The 21,630-nt window shown below is 39.8% G+C and overlaps 2 protein-coding genes and 1 long non-coding RNA gene across 6 annotated transcripts in view; 2 read left to right on the top strand and 1 right to left on the bottom strand.

The window, feature by feature from the left end:
• Positions 1–3,252, top strand: part of samd4a (sterile alpha motif domain containing 4A) — a 77,621-nt gene extending 74,369 nt beyond the window's left edge. For both annotated transcript variants that reach the window (XM_079497681.1, XM_079497680.1), the window contains 2 exons: positions 149–232; positions 2,982–3,252. In XM_079497681.1, coding sequence (XP_079353807.1) covers positions 149–232; positions 2,982–3,010 — 113 coding nt within the window. In that variant the 3' untranslated portion in view covers positions 3,011–3,252. The remainder of the gene's footprint in view (positions 1–148; positions 233–2,981) is intronic.
• A 650-nt stretch (positions 3,253–3,902) lies between these two features.
• On the top strand, positions 3,903–8,245 carry LOC306920241. The gene is made up of 2 exons (XR_013789629.1): positions 3,903–4,070; positions 4,118–8,245. It is a non-coding gene; the product is annotated as an uncharacterized lncRNA (long non-coding RNA).
• Positions 8,246–19,079: 10,834 nt separating this feature from the next.
• The window catches only part of uacab (uveal autoantigen with coiled-coil domains and ankyrin repeats b), a 51,170-nt gene continuing 48,619 nt past the window's right edge, over positions 19,080–21,630 (bottom strand). For 2 of the 3 annotated variants that reach the window (XM_079496138.1, XM_079496139.1), the window contains exon 18: positions 19,080–21,101. In XM_079496138.1, coding sequence (XP_079352264.1) covers positions 21,030–21,101 — 72 coding nt within the window. In that variant the 3' untranslated portion in view covers positions 19,080–21,029. The remainder of the gene's footprint in view (positions 21,102–21,630) is intronic. The other variant, XR_013789465.1, reaches the window with a different exon arrangement.

The following is a 21,630-nucleotide window of genomic DNA, read 5'->3' as shown; positions in this document are numbered from 1 at the left end:
GCCAATCTGGCTAACAAATTCTCCTTCATGATATGACAAAAATAATTCGATACTCTGCCGTGCTCTGATGAGATTCTACAACAGAGCATCAGAGTATCATGCCATGTTCAATTGTGCTTGTTTTAACTTTGTTGTAATTGTCATTTAGATCTTCAGCTGCCAGTGACGGAACCAGACATCAACAACCGCCTCGAGTCTCTGTGTCTGAGCATGACAGAGCACGCGTTGGGAGGTAACACACACACACACACACACACACACACACACACACACACACACACACACACACACACACACACACACACACACACACACACTGTACACTCAATTCACAATGTCAAACCAAGACTAGAACATAAAACAATCTTCATTTTTGTTTTTGTCTTCTGTTGACATGCATTTTATTAATTTATCCTACTTTCTTAACTTCATCAAGACGTTCCTTGAAAAATATTCAAAAGGTTAAAACTAAATAAAACAAAACTAATAAAAAGGTAGATTTCTTAACTAAAACGACCCCTATGACGACCCCCATTTTCAAGACTCATTTGTGGAACAATAACATTGAAAACCAAATAGACTATTTGGTCTTCAATGTTCTTTTTCCACAAATGAGCCTTGAAAATGGGGGTCGTCTTATAATCAGAGTCGTCTTATATTTGGCACAATATGGGTATTTCATTGTGCTGTCTACTCTAGAGCATCACCTGACATTAAAATAACGTATCCCCAGATTCCCCAGCTACAAAATCTCCACCACACCACTGGGTAATCCCTTCGACATACTAGCGTCATGTCCAGGGTGTGTACTGTACTGTACTTGTACTGTACATCATGGCTGGGAGATGCACTTGTACATCAAGCTGTCTCATGCTACATAAACAGGAGATAGGCTCCTGCCCTAAGGGCCACATGGCTACTTATGGTTTCCAAGATTACTTCACTGCAGATTTTGTTACAACCATGTGAGACCTGAGGCCATGTACTCATTATACTGGATGTTTTTTTATTTTGCATGCCTGCGCAGAATACACATTTATGCAAATGTGGAGTTTTGGGGGGGGGGTCACGATCACTGCTGATGAGTGCCACACGGGACCCCCCGTTGTCTGCCGACCATTGTGTGTAGAGTAGGAGTTTTAGACTTTTAGTTAGTCCGGTCATTCATTACTTCATTCAGTATTGTAAGTGATTCACTTAACTCCATACAGTCAGTAGGAAGTGGCGATTGTGGTACAGGCTGTAGTGTAAAGGTTTGCTCCGGCCAGTGTTTGACTGCATACAGTGCAGAGAGAGAGTAAGAGAAAAGAGGGGTGGGGGGTGGACGTGAGTGGGTGGAAGCAAGGGGCAGGTTAAACGGAGTAACCATTCCCACGTGAAGTGGAGTTGAGCCTAGGGTAAAGTCGCCGCCTGCCCCTGCCCCCCCATCTCCCCCACCAAACTGCACTCACAGGCTAAAGACAGTGAGCCTCAGTGCTCGACAGAGAGCCAGCGGACAAGTGTTGCTTTGTGTGTATGGCTGTGTGTGCATGTATGGTGGTTAGCAGCAGGGGAAAGGCAAGAAGCAGAGGTGGGTACAGAGGGAGGGAGTGCCCCCAGCTATGGAATGCTAACTCAGTCAAAACCTATAGTTCCGGTCTCGTCCACTGCACCCACACGCCTCCACCCAACTAGACAGGCCTTGGAACTGGGCACAAATCATGTCATCGCTGTCAGACAGAATCCTTGTGTATAAACAAAATGTATAAGCCCAAAAGAGGTTGAAAGTGGTCTGTGAGTTGTATGAATATTTAACCAATGAAAAGTATTAAAAAGATCTTATGACAACATAATAACGGCATTGAATCCATCAGAAGACAGGCAATTTTCTTCAAGTTTTCTGCCCAACAGTGACGATTATGTTTGTTCAGCCTCTAGCTAAATCAGTGTCTGAAGCTCAAAAGCATGTTAAGGGTAGTGTGTGGTAGTGTGTGTTTTGCTGCCACCACCATGCAGGTGTGGCCTTTGGCCCCTCACTGTGCACTGGGACTGAAAGGCTTCAGTCCATGAAACAACAGTTGCTAGCGAACATACAGCACCACATACTCAGAGATACTGTATATGAGCCAGCACGGTGAGAGCTGCATCTTCATCATCACAGTGGCAAATAAATAGGTTCATAGGTTGGCTGAGAGCCTCCAACCCTCTCAGACAATATAAAATAAAAGGTAACGTTGGACCTCACGTGGCTTATTGCTTTTCTAAAATGGTTACAAACAAGGCAACATGAAAATCATAAAACTATTCCTAATAATATTCACTAAAGAAAGTAGTTAGACTTTGCGGCCATCAGGCAGTCCAGCCAGGCTGTGTGTTAGGCCTATACTGTACTTGAACTTTTGCCAAACAGACACAACAAAACTTAAGTGTCAATATCATGGTAACTAACATATTCGATAGAAATTCATATATTTTTTATTCCAGATTTAACAAATATGTCTGTGAACAATACAATGGAAGACGCTAGCATAGCTGCTTAGCAAAGCGACCGAGACATTGCGAGGGCGATCAGCGGTGATGACAAGGGAATAGGTGTCTTTACAAGCCATGTCATTCACCATCCTATGAGCGCGGGCTGTGCTTAGAAGCCCGCATGGCCAAGGTTGGTAAGGAAATTCAGCTACAGCACTGTGGAAAGAAATAATGCACCTGGGATTGATATAAACTGATTTAAGGTGTAGATTATCATGAGATTTATTATGTGGTCTAATCAGAAACCAGCCAATCAAATCAAGTATTGTGACCGTTTTAGAATGAGTACTTACACTGTGTGGAGGATAAAGTACTCAACCCAGTACAATATTCGTCTTTGAAATGTAGTGGAGTGAAAGTCATGTCAAGTATCAAAAATGCACATGCACTCAAGTAAAGTACCGAAAAGTTCACTGAAAGTTAAAGTCTAATGCATTTCATTTGTATGCTTTTTCTCTGTTCTTGTTCAGATGGCGCTGACCGCACATCGACAATTTGAGACGAGGACCGGAGAGAGAGGCAGTGCCACAGTGAACACCCAGGATGGATAACTCACCTGGAGGTCACCAACTCTCCCATTCCCTCATCCTGTAGCCAATGGTAGAGCTCAACCAATGGACTGTGGGCGGGGTCTGAGTGACAAAACCGAGTCACTCGGCACAGGGCTTACACAAGCTATCACATTGGCACCTTCCACCGGGTTTGGAAAAAAGTACACTTCCTGCTATCCCAGTACGCTCTCATTCCTCTGGGTCTGGGTGGGGTGGGGTGGGCTGGGGTGGGGGGGGGGGGGGGAGCGAAAACCCTTGAATATGATCTGGACAGTGTCTGAAGATCGCCCTCTGGCAGGACGGAGGAAGTACTGCAGTCAAGTTGTCAGGCCCAGCAGAATGGGGAGACCTGTGGGAACAGGTGATGCCACAGTAAGACTGTGGTGTATCTGTAAAGGCCCTTCCGTTTTCCAGACTCTGGTCCCCAGCCTATCTGAACATGGTCATGTCCTGATCACGTCTTGGCAGTCGATGCGTTTCAAAACCCTTATAGTACCTCAGACCCAAAAAGTAAAGGCGAATTTAAGAAAAAACACAGAGGGAAGTTTGTTATTTCCTTGACTGCTTCGACTGTGGATTTGAGCATTAAGTGAGAATGGCTGGAAGCGTGGGGAAACTCTTCGCTCTGTATCGGGTGGCAAATCATTTGTATTTGTATGTATTGTTTACATAATGATGCTACTTTCAAAGGGTACAAAAACATGTAATGAATTTTTCAGGTATGAAAGTATATATATATATATATATATATATATATATATATATATATATATATATATATATATATATATATATATATATATATATATATATATATATATATTCCCCTCCCCCTTTTTCTTTACAGTGTCAGCATTCTGCCATGGTTGCTTTAATTCCCATGCGGTAGCCATCATTGCTAGTTTACAACCAATGTGCTTATTCTTTATTTTGCTTGCCAAATGCCAATTGCCAAGTTATGTTGGAGTGAAAATGTAACAAGAGGGAAAAAGTTAAAGCACAGCCAATGTATGAAGAGGGGAGAGAGAGAGAGAGAGAGGGAGAGAGGGAGAGAGAGAGAGAGAGAGAGAGGGAGAGAGAGAGAGAGAGAGAGAGAGAGAGAGAGAGAGAGACATGAGGAGTCAAAAGAAAGACACAGGAAGTACTGAGATAGTGTAGGACAAGGAGAAGAATAGATGTGGGTGCTTAGGAAGTGATTTTAGTGGAGGAAGGGAAAGTGGATGTTAAAACAAATGATATGAAATCAGAGGCAGGACCTCTAAATGGCTATGAGTAATAGGGGAAGGTGATGTCATGTCCAATCACCTTTGGCGGCCTAATCATGTGAATGATATAAGGAAGTGAGTTTGGCACAGTTGAACTTCAAATTGTTTCTATATAGCATGTGTCTTTGAATTAATAGCCTTTGTAGGTATTCATTGTGAGTATAGGCTTTTATGTTTTAAATGGGAGATTGATACATGTTGTGTTGTCAGGGGAATCATTATCTATGTTGAGATCATGGCTGGTTGTGCTTCACAAAGGGTGATGTGTTGAGGAATCGAGGATGCATGTTTCTGTCTTGGAAGAAAGGAAGACAGTAAGATGAGCTACGACGGGAGCTTCAACATGGCAGTAGAAGGACTTGGTGGTCATACAAATCATCTTCCTTGAAGCAACATGATATCTGCTATAGTCAGTCCATGAAGGGTGTTGCTCCCAGAGATTGTCTCTCATTTGTGTTTACCTCCATCTGCTGGCCAAAGGCAGTCTGGACAGGGCAGAAGTCCTATAACATGCAGGCACTTAGAAGAGCTGGGCCACCAGTCTGGAGACAGGTGATGTTGTCAGTAAACAGTTATCTCAGAAAATGAGGACATGGGGAATCCTTATTTAAGAAAAAGAACTGCCTAAATGATCAATGATCGAATTATATAATATGGCTGTCTGAACAGTCTGTTTTGACAGCCTACCTTGAATTTTCTTTAGCATACTTATCAATGTTATGTTCATTCTGTGTCTTAATATTTATCCTTGGTTCATTGTGTCTGGAAAGCAGACTTTATAAAGATGGGTTTATGTTTAAATAAGCTGGGTCGGAAAACTCCACTGTGTCGAAAAAAGCACATGATGGTATTAACCCGTGGGAGACGAGCTTATCGCTGTTTTAGAACAGCTAAAAGAGTTTTCACAGATATCCACATTTGCAACTTTCTGACTTTGGAACCGTTTGAAAGGCTGTTGTGAGGGGTACTGTGGATTACAATTGTTTAGTTTCTTTATTAGTTTCTTGTAATTCTCTGGTATTTCCGTTTGTATTCTGCACCTGGCGCCTGCGATGCATGCGCGCGCACACACACACAACACTAATGGCCACACCGAATCACAAGGCTGTACCACATCCATCCAGGCAGTATTGTTACATCAACCCGAGCCAATCGAGGGAAGAGAGGTATAATGCAGGGGGAGGTATTGGCCAAAGCTCAAACCTAGAGGTGAAGTGCAGTAGACAGTATTGAGTCCTACAGGAGAGATGGAAAAAAGTTTAATGGCAAATGTTAGGGATTGGCACAAGAGTTTCCTCCCCACCTGCCCAAGAGACAAATCACACACTAATCTCTTCCTGATTACTGGGGATTTGTCCTCTCTTACTACATCACAGTGCCCAGGAACAAACTGATGGTCACACCCCGCTAAAACCAGCCCATTGCCGGGCTGGAACCCTGGAGTCCAAAGGTCTTTGGCCAAATCATCTTTTGCCATTTAAAAATGGGAAGTTTAGTCGATAGGGACTTTAAAGCTGTTGACCGGCAAACAGGAGAGAAGCTCATGAACGCCATTGCAGCATCCATGCCATTCTTGGTTACAACCATTCACATACAGTACATGCACACACTTTAAACTCACACACACACGCACACAAGTGTGTGTTAATAACATTGTGCAGCAAGTGAGTATTTTGAGTAGTGTGCATGCACAGTGCTTATAGCCCAGAACATTAGTTGTACTCTCTGAATTGTAGTGAGTGTACGTGTGTGAAATGGGATTCCACAAAGCACGTATATACGACACAGATCCATTTTATCGCGAGTGGGTCGGTTGGCACGTCATGCTTTTCCATGGCTATGCCTATGTATTCAGAGTCTTTCAGTGTCACTGCCATATAAATACTAAGTAGATTCAAACTATTATTTATTCATTTTGTTTTCCATAACTGTTGTGGAGGTGATTCTTATAGTCATCAAGTGTATTATTATTTAAAGTACCATATGTATTAACATGCTATGGCTGGTGACCATACATACATCTCAAATATTAACATAGTTATTTTTGACTTTTTATTTTTTTTTGTTTTGTATTTAGTTGTTTAATCTCTTATTTGTATCTTTATCTTGGTCTTGTTGAGACTGATGTTTTTTTTTGTTTTGGTTGTTTTGGCTGTTGCTTTGGTATATAGTAGGTAGCTGCCTGCATGGCCAAATGCTGTCATTATATGTCATAATCGGAGCCAGTCAATCAATGATCTAATACACAATCTTGATGCATTTTTACCAGCCGTAAGATAAGATCAGGGATGGCTTTTACTATACCTAGAGGCCGACCTTCGACCCCTAATCCCCCCACCCCAAGTGAGAGGTGCATGCTGGTTTCTGACAGCAATTCCAAGCCAAAGGTAGAAGAGCATCGTAATCGCAGTGATAACAATGTAAGCAACGAGGATAAGCGCCTGTTAGAGAGGAAGTAGCAGTAGACAATGAGAGCTACAAACATTTCTTCAGCTGCGTGCGGCTGCTGCCTGAAGAATGGGGTATACTTAGTTGAAGATTTCAACTAAATAATAATTAGCCTTTAGGCTAGGGCTGGGAGATATGGCCAAAATCAAATATCACATTTATTTTTTTTACCAAATAAACTATCGATATTTTGGCGATAATCTCATGTTTTGACGATAATTTACATTTTCAAAATAGTAAAAATTGTAAATGTACAAGCTCACTACATGTGTTGTGTGAGCTTGTACATGTCTCTGCTGTCGGGAAGAAACCACCTAACTAAATGTTAGTTGCTTTAGAAGACAGTTTGAGTGTCCAATGGAGTTAAGAGGTTTCGTCCAAAGCGCTTTGTAGCCAACACACAGACAAAGGGTGTTCAATTGCACTGATTTATGCAAAACCCCTCAAAAATAGAGTTATGTGGTTTCCTCCCGACAGCAACAATATGTAGTCAATATCACAATATTGATATAATATGGAGATATTGCCCAGCCCTACTTTAGACTATCTGACCCATAGAGAGGCATTCCCAGAGTGCTTTGAACACTGCAGTATTAACGTTTATGATGCTACCTTGATATTCCAAAAAGATAAAAAATATATATATTTATGTAGTTTAAAAGAAGACCTATATACTGTTTTTTCCTTGTCGCTGTCATTATGGGATGCTGAGACGCATTTTTTATTTTATTTACATTTTTCCATAACCTCGACAGCACCCGCTCTGTAACAAAGATTTACCGCTTGACTGTGCTTCTCGATTTCGTTTTATTTTATTTTTGAAGAGCCGATGTCCTGTATTGACTGCAGGCTTGCGTATATATTTGAAAAAGAAAAAGGAATATTGTATGTTTAATAATAAAAAAATGAAGAAAAAATGACAAAAAAGTGTAGAAGAAAAACATACAACTGAAAAAAGTGTAATTTATATTTTAGATTTGCATGCACGAGGCTGGGAAAGTCATATTTAGAATAACAAATGGCAGTGCCTTTTTTGTACTCAAGACATTTACCCCAAATGTAAATGGTTTTATATGGACTTAAAAACTGTAATAATGTTACAAGATGCAACCAGTGTATCAACCAATGCGCTGGCAAGAACCGTGATGACATCATTCAGAATTGTTTGGTTTCTGTGTCATCTTGTATAGTAAAACTTCTTTCAGCCGCTGCCTTCAAGCTGGCAACATTTTGTTTTCTGTACTCTGTAGGTACTTCTTTACGCTGATATGAAGTTATGAATTATACTGGCCTGTTAAAAAAACAAGTTTGCCTGTTGTGAGAAAGAATGAGTGTTTATATATGTGCATGCACACGGGTGCATGCATGTGTTCATGTGGGGGTTCTTATGTGTGTCTTCCTGTAATTTTGTCCATTGTACCACAATGCTGTGACTTGGTATGCCCTTATCCATAAAAAGGTTGTAACTCCTTTTGCGTGTGTGTGAATTACACCCCACCTACCCTACTGTCCCCAAAGCTAAGGTTCTGTCCAAGTAAGTCTTGTTTCACAAAAGCATACATACAGTACAGTATCTCAGTCAGTATTGGAGCAGTAACTTTGTTTTTCAGAAATCCTTTTTCAGAATATTCCAATAGACACCAATTGTCCCGTTTCACAAAAATGAGTTCTGCTTTTGTTTCAGCCTACACTTACTGTATAGCCATCTAGAGGCACCCAAGAGACTCAAGTATGACTACTGGCACTCTACTTTGAGTTGGGCCATGAGATGATCTCACAGACTCATTGTAAACTAGAAAAATGTGCTCCTCGGAGCACAGGTCTACCCTAGGCCAGGTACCTTATTGTGGGACAGCAAAGTTGAAAAGAACGCAACATGGTGGAAATTGCCATGGGCCCAATGTCTTAGTTGTGAAATAAATAATCCAAGGGGAAAAGTATTTTGATTGTATGACAGTTCATGGGGCAAAACTGACTGTTAGCGGTAATAGTGCCACCATGAGTACGATTTGAAAAATGTATAGTGGCATTTGTTCCTTGGCCTGCCCTAGTCAGTACAGTAGTCAGGGAGCTTCCACATGCTCTCCATAACCATATGTTTCATTTTGGAAGGGGGGCCATGTAATCAAGATGGCAGAAGGCGGCCATCTTGGATTTCAAAGATGACCACCATGTTATATCAATAAGTGCCAATACCTCGTGTAGTGGCTAATTCACACCATGAGCAATACATACAAAACTTAATAAAAGCCACTGAAGGCACCAGGTAGCGAATCATAATCAGAGGTAGGGAATGAGGCCATTGTCCAGTCAGGCAGCGACATTTGATGGTGTTTTATTTCGACTTCTCCAGACAGACATACAGCAAAAGATGTCAAAATGCTAGGCTCTCCCTGACCTGCTGGTAAAAAAACATATGCCCTCCTGGTGCTCACTGGGTGTAAGCCCACCTAGAATTCCATGCGCGGCCAAAAGCCGCTGTCTGCCGGCGTCTCTCCACACATGGAAGCTCAGGTGTGCCTGCGCTGACTGACTACCTGTGTGTGCTCATTAGTTAAATAACGTCAGCTGTGCATCCAAAACTGTCCATGATCACAAATCATAAAGCTGCAACACAAATAGACTGAAATAATGGCTGAAACCAAACCAAGCAAAATAAACTAAATAATAAATGCATTCAATAATTATATAGAAAAATACCGAAATACTAAATAGCTCCCACATTTCGGCCTCTAATTGTGAGAATCACAATTATATTTTGTAAGTGAGCTATTTTTTTCTATCCATATTCTGTGTCTCTGTAGCCACTGAAAGATAAACAGATAGAGAAGAAATGATAGAAGGAGAAATTAGATAGAAAGACTGTCCATCGTCTTATTCTATGGCCACCACCAGCAGGCAGATCTTCAGCAGGAGAATATGGTTTGAGGTGAGGGCCTCAAAGCCATGGGGGTCATCAGATGCTTTTGTGAGGGTTCTGTACAACATGTTCTCAGCGTGTCCTAGTCTCCGAGCGTCGCAGTCCCGCCCCCTACCATGGACCAGGAAATGATTCTCCGTTCATTTTCCTCATAGACATTTCAGAAAGTATTTATTTAAAGACGTTTACGCCGCGGACAAAGCCAACTCGAGTCGTGACAAATCATGACAACAAACACAATTCTTTGGGCCGAACAAATAATTAGAAAGAAGAACAAAACGGCAGGTTACAACACTTTTTTTGTTGTTTTTCTTCTTTGTAATTATTTGTTTGGTCCAAAATATTGTTTGTGTTGTCATGAGTTGTCACGACTCGAGTTGGCTTTGTCCGCGGCGTAACTGTCTTTAAATAAATACTTTTTGTAATGTCTATGGGAAAAATGCATTGGGATTCATTTCCTGGTCCATGGTAGGGGGCGGGACTGCAACGCTCTATATGGCCACATTTCTGAGACTCACAAGATTCATTTTCATGTCCACTGTAAGATGAACCTATTAAAGTTTGAATGGGGTTTCTAGGTGTAAGTATGTAGGACTAGTAGCATGCCAAAGTTTGTGCTATTGCCATTGGGAATGCATTGGGCGTTAAAGTTAAATCAGAAACTACAAAACATTTCAAAGTAAAAAGTTCCAGCATGTGTCTCCACAGTAAGCTGAATTATAAAAAGTGTGAATGGAGTTTCTAGGTGAAAGTGCTTTTTTGGTGCCAATATCTGCCATTGAGCCCCATTGTAAAATTCTCAAATTTGAAAGCACTATATTTCTAAAACTATGAAACATTTCAAAGATTCCTTTTCAGGCAAACATGTCCACCGTAAGATGAACCTAAGTAGGCTTGAATGGGGTTTCTAGGTGTAAGTATGTAGGACTAGTAGCATGCCAAAGTTTGTGCTATTGCCATTGAGAATGCATTGGGCGTTAAAGTTAAATAACTCAGAAACTACAAAACATTTCAAAGTAAAAAGTTCCAGCATGTGTCTCCACAGTAAGCTGAATTATAAAAAGTGTGAATGGAGTTTCTAGGTGAAAGTGCTTTTTTGACGTGCCAATATCTGCCATTGAGCCCCATTGTAAAATTCTCAAATTTGAAAGCACTATATTTCTAAAACTATGAAACATTTCAAAGATTCCTTTTCAGGCAAACATGTCCACCGTAAGATGAACCTAAGTAGGCTTGAATGGGGTTTCTAGGTGTAAGTATGTAGGACTAGTAGCATGCCAAAGTTTGTGCTATTGCCATTGAGAATGCATTGGGCGTTAAAGTTAAATAACTCAGAAACTACAAAACATTTCAAAGTAAAAAGTTCCAGCATGTGTCTCCACAGTAAGCTGAATTATAAAAAGTGTGAATGGAGTTTCTAGGTGAAAGTGCTTTTTTGACGTGCCAATATCTGCCATTGAGCCCCATTGTAAAATTCTCAAATTTGAAAGCACTATATTTCTAAAACTATGAAACATTTCAAAGATTCCTTTTCAGGCAAACATGTCCACCGTAAGATGAACCTAAGTAGGCTTGAATGGGGTTTCTAGGTGTAAGTATGTAGGACTAGTAGCATGCCAAAGTTTGTGCTATTGCCATTGAGAATGCATTGGGCGTTAAAGTTAAATAACTCAGAAACTACAAAACATTTCAAAGTAAAAAGTTCCAGCATGTGTCTCCACAGTAAGCTGAATTATAAAAAGTGTGAATGGAGTTTCTAGGTGAAAGTGCTTTTTTGACGTGCCAATATCTGCCATTGAGCCCCATTGTAAAATTCTCAAATTTGAAAGCACCATATTTCTAAAACTATGAAACATTTCAAAGATTCCTTTTCAGGCAAACATGTCCACCGTAAGATGAACCTAAGTAGGCTTGAATGGGGTTTCTAGGTGTAAGTATGTAGGACTAGTAGCATGCCAAAGTTTGTGCTATTGCCATTGAGAATGCATTGGGCGTTAAAGTTAAATAACTCAGAAACTACAAAACATTTCAAAGTAAAAAGTTCCAGCATGTGTCTCCACAGTAAGCTGAATTATAAAAAGTGTGAATGGAGTTTCTAGGTGAAAGTGCTTTTTTGACGTGCCAATATCTGCCATTGAGCCCCATTGTAAAATTCTCAAATTTGAAAGCACTATATTTCTAAAACTATGAAACATTTCAAAGATTCCTTTTCAGGCAAACATGTCCACCGTAAGATGAACCTAAGTAGGCTTGAATGGGGTTTCTAGGTGTAAGTATGTAGGACTAGTAGCATGCCAAAGTTTGTGCTATTGCCATTGAGAATGCATTGGGCGTTAAAGTTAAATAACTCAGAAACTACAAAACATTTCAAAGTAAAAAGTTCCAGCATGTGTCTCCACAGTAAGCTGAATTATAAAAAGTGTGAATGGAGTTTCTAGGTGAAAGTGCTTTTTTGACGTGCCAATATCTGCCATTGAGCCCCATTGTAAAATTCTCAAATTTGAAAGCACTATATTTCTAAAACTATGAAACATTTCAAAGATTCCTTTTCAGGCAAACATGTCCACCGTAAGATGAACCTAAGTAGGCTTGAATGGGGTTTCTAGGTGTAAGTATGTAGGACTAGTAGCATGCCAAAGTTTGTGCTATTGCCATTGAGAATGCATTGGGCGTTAAAGTTAAATAACTCAGAAACTACAAAACATTTCAAAGTAAAAAGTTCCAGCATGTGTCTCCACAGTAAGCTGAATTATAAAAAGTGTGAATGGAGTTTCTAGGTGAAAGTGCTTTTTTGACGTGCCAATATCTGCCATTGAGCCCCATTGTAAAATTCTCAAATTTGAAAGCACCATATTTCTAAAACTATGAAACATTTCAAAGATTCCTTTTCAGGCAAACATGTCCACCGTAAGATGAACCTAAGTAGGCTTGAATGGGGTTTCTAGGTGTAAGTATGTAGGACTAGTAGCATGCCAAAGTTTGTGCTATTGCCATTGAGAATGCATTGGGCGTTAAAGTTAAATAACTCAGAAACTACAAAACATTTCAAAGTAAAAAGTTCCAGCATGTGTCTCCACAGTAAGCTGAATTATAAAAAGTGTGAATGGAGTTTCTAGGTGAAAGTGCTTTTTTGACGTGCCAATATCTGCCATTGAGCCCCATTGTAAAATTCTCAAATTTGAAAGCACTATATTTCTAAAACTATGAAACATTTCAAAGATTCCTTTTCAGGCAAACATGTCCACCGTAAGATGAACCTAAGTAGGCTTGAATGGGGTTTCTAGGTGTAAGTATGTAGGACTAGTAGCATGCCAAAGTTTGTGCTATTGCCATTGAGAATGCATTGGGCGTTAAAGTTAAATAACTCAGAAACTACAAAACATTTCAAAGTAAAAAGTTCCAGCATGTGTCTCCACAGTAAGCTGAATTATAAAAAGTGTGAATGGAGTTTCTAGGTGAAAGTGCTTTTTTGACGTGCCAATATCTGCCATTGAGCCCCATTGTAAAATTCTCAAATTTGAAAGCACCATATTTCTAAAACTATGAAACATTTCAAAGATTCCTTTTCAGGCAAACATGTCCACCGTAAGATGAACCTAAGTAGGCTTGAATGGGGTTTCTAGGTGTAAGTATGTAGGACTAGTAGCATGCCAAAGTTTGTGCTATTGCCATTGAGAATGCATTGGGCGTTAAAGTTAAATAACTCAGAAACTACAAAACATTTCAAAGTAAAAAGTTCCAGCATGTGTCTCCACAGTAAGCTGAATTATAAAAAGTGTGAATGGAGTTTCTAGGTGAAAGTGCTTTTTTGACGTGCCAATATCTGCCATTGAGCCCCATTGTAAAATTCTCAAATTTGAAAGCACTATATTTCTAAAACTATGAAACATTTCAAAGATTCCTTTTCAGGCAAACATGTCCACCGTAAGATGAACCTAAGTAGGCTTGAATGGGGTTTCTAGGTGTAAGTATGTAGGACTAGTAGCATGCCAAAGTTTGTGCTATTGCCATTGAGAATGCATTGGGCGTTAAAGTTAAATAACTCAGAAACTACAAAACATTTCAAAGTAAAAAGTTCCAGCATGTGTCTCCACAGTAAGCTGAATTATAAAAATTGTGAATGGAGTTTCTAGGTGAAAGTGCTTTTTTGACGTGCCAATATCTGCCATTGAGCCCCATTGTAGAATTCTCAAATTTGAAAGCACTATATTTCTAAAACTATGAAACATTTCAAAGATTCCTTTTCAGGCAAACATGTCCACCGTAAGATGAACCTAAGTAGGCTTGAATGGGGTTTCTAGGTGTAAGTATGTAGGACTAGTAGCATGCCAAAGTTTGTGCTATTGCCATTGAGAATGCATTGGGCGTTAAAGTTAAATAACTCAGAAACTACAAAACATTTCAAAGTAAAAAGTTCCAGCATGTGTCTCCACAGTAAGCTGAATTATAAAAAGTGTGAATGGAGTTTCTAGGTGAAAGTGATTTTTTGACGTGCCAATATCTGCCATTGAGCCCCATTGTAAAATTCTCAAATTTGAAAGCACTATATTTCTAAAACTATGAAACATTTCAAAGATTCCTTTTCAGGCAAACATGTCCACCGTAAGATGAACCTAAGTAGGCTTGAATGGGGTTTCTAGGTGTAAGTATGTAGGACTAGTAGCATGCCAAAGTTTGTGCTATTGCCATTGAGAATGCATTGGGCGTTAAAGTTAAATAACTCAGAAACTACAAAACATTTCAAAGTAAAAAGTTCCAGCATGTGTCTCCACAGTAAGCTGAATTATAAAAATTGTGAATGGAGTTTCTAGGTGAAAGTGCTTTTTTGACGTGCCAATATCTGCCATTGAGCCCCATTGTAGAATTCTCAAATTTGAAAGCACTATATTTCTAAAACTATGAAACATTTCAAAGATTCCTTTTCAGGCAAACATGTCCACCGTAAGATGAACCTAAGTAGGCTTGAATGGGGTTTCTAGGTGTAAGTATGTAGGACTAGTAGCATGCCAAAGTTTGTGCTATTGCCATTGAGAATGCATTGGGCGTTAAAGTTAAATAACTCAGAAACTACAAAACATTTCAAAGTAAAAAGTTCCAGCATGTGTCTCCACAGTAAGCTGAATTATAAAAAGTGTGAATGGAGTTTCTAGGTGAAAGTGATTTTTTGACGTGCCAATATCTGCCATTGAGCCCCATTGTAAAATTCTCAAATTTGAAAGTACTATATTTCTAAAACTATGAAACATTTCAAAGATTCCTTTTCAGGCAAACATGTCCACCGTAAGATGAACCTAAGTAGGCTTGAATGGGGTTTCTAGGTGTAAGTATGTAGGACTAGTAGCATGCCAAAGTTTGTGCTATTGCCATTGAGAATGCATTGGGCGTTAAAGTTAAATAACTCAGAAACTACAAAACATTTCAAAGTAAAAAGTTCCAGCATGTGTCTCCACAGTAAGCTGAATTATAAAAAGTGTGAATGGAGTTTCTAGGTGAAAGTGCTTTTTTGACGTGCCAATATCTGCCATTGAGCCCCATTGTAAAATTCTCAAATTTGAAAGCACTATATTTCTAAAACTATGAAACATTTCAAAGATTCCTTTTCAGGCAAACATGTCCACCGTAAGATGAACCTAAGTAGGCTTGAATGGGGTTTCTAGGTGTAAGTATGTAGGACTAGTAGCATGCCAAAGTTTGTGCTATTGCCATTGAGAATGCATTGGGCGTTAAAGTTAAATAACTCAGAAACTACAAAACATTTCAAAGTAAAAAGTTATATAGGCTGATGCACGTTGCGACGCTTGTAGTACAAGCTCACAATGCGTCGCAACGTGCATCAGGACAAAAGTGACACAGCAAGGTTAGCATTGCAGAGAGTTGCACTCTGTATATACAGCAGAAGCTGGCTATAGTCTACCACCAATGCTTTTCCTGGTTGCTTTGTGAGTGACACTTTGCCTTGCATGTGAATAGGCATGTCAACTCATTTTTATGAAGTGTGGTCCACTCTATTACACACATTTCACACCCCATATTCATTTCAACATGAATCCATTGTGCTGACTAATTACACATGATATAAGAGTACCAAATGTTGCAGCAAATGTTGCATAATGTTTTTGTCGTGCCAAAATCTGCCATTGACCCCCATTCTAGATTTCTCAAATTTGAAAGCACTAGGCTATATTTCTAAAACTATGAAATATTTCCATGTCCACCGTAAGATGGATCTATTAAAGTTTGAATGGGGTTTCTAGGTGTAAGTATATAGGACTAGTAGCATGCCAGAGTTTGTGCTATTGCCATTGAGAATGCATTGGGTTTTTAAGTTAAATAACTCTTTTTGTGCCAAAATCTGCCATTGACCCCCATTCTAAATTTCTCAAATTTGAAAGCACTATATTTCTAAAACTATGAAACATTTAAAAGATTCATTGTCAGGCAAACATGTCCACCGTAAGATGAACCTATTAAAGTTTGAATGGGGTTTCTAGGTGTAAGTATGTACTTTAGGACTAGTAGCATCATGCATGTCAAAGTTTGTGCTATTGCCATTGAGAATGCATTGGGCGTTTAAACTCAGAAACTACAAAACATTTCAAAGTAAAAAGTTCCAGCTTGTGAGTCCACAGTAAGCTGAATTATAAAAAGTGTGAATGGAGTTTCTAGGTGAAAGTGATTTTTCGTGCCAAAATCTGCTATTGACCCCCATTATAAATGTATCAAATTTGAAAGCACTATATTTTTAAAACTATGAAAAAATAACTTATAGATGGTTTCGGAAGACATACTATAGTAGGCATATGGAGTTTTTGAAAAAAAATGAAAAAAACGACATACTATAGTTCATGGATTCAGAAGACATAGGCTACCAGCCATAGTATGTAGTTGTCTCCACCAGGCCGAAGGCATGGGGAGAGAGTATGTTTTGCACTCCGTCCGTGTGTGTGTGTGTCCGTCCTTCCGTCCGTCTGTGAACAGCTAATCTCCGGCACCGTTAACCTGGTTGATTCCAAACTTTGCACACACACTCCCTGGATGCCAACGATGAACCTCTGACCCACATTTTCCAGAACGGCCTGTTATAGCGCCACCATGAGGCAGCTTTTCACATTTTTTACCTAAAACTGCACCGATCTGCGTGAAACGTTCCATGCACACTCCCTAGAGGCCAAGGATAAACCTTTGACCTGCATTTTCCTTTTATAGCGCCACCAGGAGGCCAACTTTTGTAAAACACCTTTTTTGATATTACTCCTCCAGATTCTGTCAAAAAATCTCACAAATCATTACACAGTATCTCTATGGTCATGTGCTCAAGTCGGATCTGTCCGATATTTCATATTCCATCCTAATTGCCTATAATTGGCTTTCACAGTTTGCAAGATTCCCGTTTTGAACAAAAGCCTCAAATCATGAACGCAGCATGCAATTTACGTGAAATCTTTCACACATTTTCTTACTAGGCTGAGGAATATATCCCACCCTTTTCACATTGGCCTGTTATAGCGCCACCAACAGGTTGATTTTTGCAAAAGACATTTTTGGAACAAAATGCCTCAAATCATCCAATTGCCATCAAAGGCGTATGAAGAAATGGCACCCTTTTCACATTGGCCTATTATAGCACCACCAGGAGGCCACAACCTGACCTGCCCTGGTGGAGACCTGTGCCCCGAGGGGCACCTTTTCTAGTTTTTCATGATTTTGGAGGCAAACTCCAACTGAAACTCCAACTCACAGGCAAAAGGTGCTGCCACACTATCGAAAGAGCTGCGCACGTTCTCGGCTGCGCGCAGCTTAAATTCTGAGTTTTTAGACAGCTGGTGGATGGAAAAGAAGCTCCACCTCCGCGGACTTTTTGCGCGACGGCCAGATTCCCGGAAACGCTCTCCTCGGCTCCGCGCAAAAAGTCTGCGGAGGTGGAGCTTCTTTTCCATCCACCAGCTGTCTAAAAACTCGGAATTTAAGCTGCGCACAGTTTAAGAAGTGCGCAGCTTAAGACCGTTTTGCGCTAAGGTGTGGAGACGGTGAAAGGAAGACTGTGTTGTGACAGGTAGCAAGTAAGTCACTGAGTTAGGGTGCTGTCACCTTTACCTGGAGATTGTGTGTTCAAACCCCACTCAGCTCTTTACTGTGAAGTTTTCCTTTCCACACTGACATCAAGTAGCCCGGAAATTCCAGTTGAACTGTGTTCCAGGCAAACATGTCCACCGTAAGATGAACCTATTCAAGTTTGAATGGGGTTTCTAGGTCTAAGTATGTAGGACTAGTAGCATGCCAAAGTTTGTGCTATTGCCATTGGGCCTCATGCGCCAATAAGTTCCTAACTTTTCCTCTTACATTTCTTCCTAAGTGAATTCCTAAGAGAAGTCCAGTCAGATTCATGAAACATTCTTAAGTAGGCAGAATTGTTCGTAAGCATGTTCTTATGATGATGAATCCAAATCCTCGTAACTTGAAGGGGTGTGCCAGTTCATTCAAATTATCATAGGTAGACGCCCCATATATCCTAATTAGCATCCTAATTACCATAGGGAACCGCCCCACCAATCCCATATAAGGCATTGGGAATTCACTTTCCTACCTGTGCCCAGGTGGGTGTGGTTTTGCATGACTCCATGGCCTTGCCTGCAGTCACACCTGTGTGTGATTGCAGCACACAGAAATCACAGGACCTCACACATAGAAATAGTTGAGTGAAGTCAAGAATACCTAAACTAAAGTCTAAATATGGTGGAACACCAGACTCCAAACATAAAAAATCAATAATACTGTGGATGTACTGAAGTGAACAGAAATTTTCATATTTTCAATATTCATGAATGTATTTTATTATTTATCTCACAATAGTCAACTTGGGTGGGTGGGGGTGATTGGGGGGTTGGTATGTGGTGGGTATGGTTTGTTTGGGTTGGGTTGTGAACTCTAAACCAGTGGTTCTCAAACATTTTCATGTCAAGGACCCCCAAATTGACATGCATTCTGCAGACCCCCATATGAAAATATCTTCTGCTAGGGAAATGTTTTGAACATTTATCAAAATGTTTCGAAAATAGCCGATCTACAAGCTAAAAATGGGCAGTAATGGGACGCGTTTGTGAGCTTGTAGATTGGCTATTTTCAACAAATCACAGCTAAGAAAAGATTGAGGGATCCCAAAACCTTCTTAAAAACTTCCTAAGTGGGTCTAAGAACTAATTTCCTCTTAAGAACTTCTTAAGAACGGTTGGCGCATGAGGCCCATTGAGAATGCATTGGGCGTTGAAGTTAAATAACTTTGAAACTACAAAACATTTCAAAGTAAAAGGTTACAGCTATATAGATTCATAGATAGATAGATTCATAGATAGATTCATTACTGAACACAAAAGCCAACAAAAACAGTTTCTATGTTAGGCACTTTTATTAATTTTGCTCCACTAATTCACAAACACAAATACCATCGCTAGAGAAAACGACCAATTTAAAATAGATTTGTATCATTAGATTTTATACTGGAATTTGTTAAATGGGAGCGACAGGGAAATATTAATGTTATTCCAAAATACATTATAGAAAATGCAGGTGTAATTTTTCAATGTTATCCGAGGTTTATTGTGGCCAACAGTGTATTTGGCTAGCATATCAAAGCATTTAGTAATACATTTCACACGGTAAGGTGTGTGCTCAAAGGTAAAGACATTTTGGGAGTGCTTCAAATAGGTAAACCTTAAGCCTATCCACATAGATAAAGGGATGTCGTCAATTATTATTAAATGGCATCCTAAATGTTAACCTGAACAAGTGTTTTGTGCCGTTCTACTCCAGACCTGCTGAATATAATAGTCATCATCACATAGTGTATATTTATTAAAGTAGTACAAAGCTATGAAAAAATATATCAGTGTAAAGGCACAAGAAACTTGCTCAACAATCACAACACCACTAGAATAAACCATGAATAGTCACGACGTGCTGGCTCAGGGGTATGTAACTCTTGCTCTAAGAGTGAGCGGTAACTTCAAATTACCTCTCATATTAAAAAGAGGAAAACAATTGCAGATAGTAGAGGATTCCCTGTAAGTTCACACCAAACTAGTCAACTACTATATATAATCGGCCTTAACGGCATTCCTGATGCCTTCTAACCAATCCGGGAAGCAACACTTTAATGTACATTGTGTTCCAAGAGAAACTTATGTTCAACACCAAGTTAGTTTTGGGGCAAAAACAGAAACATACAAATTGGGCTTCCCAGAGCAAGAGTTGCTCACCCCTGAGCAAGACATGTCAACATCCACATTATGAACTTGGCCTGCCAAGTCTCACCACAAGAGGACACTGGTTTGAACAAAAGGACAAATGCGCCACTGCAAACTGTAGGACACAGCAAAGGGTTTCTATTTGTCCCTCAAGAAAAGAAAAAAACATACCACATGACTCAAATCCAACATAACCCCCTCTACAGTCTCTATTTCACCATACTATGTGAGTAGTTAAGTATAAAGGATACCTGTATGTCTAAATCAAGTAGTCATTTGCTTGAGCTCTCAAAATGACATCTATCAGATGACTTCCACTTGCATTACAGAAAAAGCGTCCGAAAGTTAGTTTTTGACAAAAAGAGGATAACTGTGCCCACAACGGGTTGAGACAATCTCTGAAACTAAATAAATTGGTACAGAGTTGGATAATTTAGCTGGGTTTGATCAATTAAGTATAACAAACGTGTATAGTGACCATTGGGTGGGGACTTTGCTTATACAGTATTTCTATCCATTTCACCTCTTAGAGCTCAGTTCAACAAAAGTAAGGAAAAAGGGGGGGTACATGTACAAAATGTCAGATAAATCCCTTTCAGCTTATTAATATAGTCAAATGAAGATGTGAATTAATAGTTTTGGTGAGAATTAAGGATAAAATGATATTAAATAAAGATATTAAATGGTAATTAATAGAACTTTGCACATATTTAACACTGAAGAAAGATCTTGCATGTAGGTAGTTGAACAAATCAAAATGATTTTGAAATGAGCAATCATACATTCCTCTGGTCAATTAAATAAAACTTAACATGTTATAGATGCAATGATCATTTCCCCACAAACTGACTTTTCCTTTATAGTATAAAATAGTTTGACATCTAGCAACAACAAACACTCCGTTCCCTATTAAGATGGACCCATGTCTGGATGCGAGACACACACACACACCACGCACGCACACACGCACACACGCACAAACACACACATACGTGTGGCACCCACAGGGGCCACAGCGAGGATGCTCTGTAGCAAGGGGATGTGTGGTGGATTTGAGTCAGCAGGCAGCACTGTGTTTTTGCTGGGATAAACTCTAGCACACAAACTCCTGTCTCATGCGGATGATCTGTAGTAAGGCTGCTTGGACATCCTCATCCATGTGGCCCTAGAAGAGATACACAACAATAGACACTGGTTAATGCATTTATATAGTATTCCACAGGAGGAGACCACTTGCAAGCTGTCCACTGTGAGAAAGGCTTTTCTCTCTACGACAAATGCTTATGGCCTCAAATGAGAATTTGGTGGTATCAGTTATCACCATACCAATGAGCATTGAATTAAATTCAGCTTCATTGTAGTATGTGCATTGTGCAATGGATTGGAAAGCTTCCCATTCTCTCCAATTTAGTCATTATGCCAATTAATTCCTCTCCACACACATTTGTGTGTGTTGTCACTGCTGTTGTATCCTACTGGCTCACCTGCAATTAGGGACGACAGAGACTTCGTCCTACTCCTCCCAAGCAACACTCACTGCTGTTTTAATGCAGCAAGCAGCTTATAAAGCCTTCCGTATGAATAGCTTTATATTTATGTCAGCTCCTTATGCCAGATTCAAAATGGCAGTAGGCTACTTAACTAATGTCCTTTTATTCTACAATCAGTCATTTTGTGAGCAATGTTTAGCATGT

The sequence above is a fragment of the Electrona antarctica genome (assembly GCF_951216825.1).
Source record: "Electrona antarctica genome assembly, chromosome: 3".
Lineage (NCBI taxonomy): Eukaryota > Metazoa > Chordata > Actinopteri > Myctophiformes > Myctophidae > Electrona > Electrona antarctica.
This window is presented reverse-complemented; position numbering and strand designations above follow the sequence as displayed.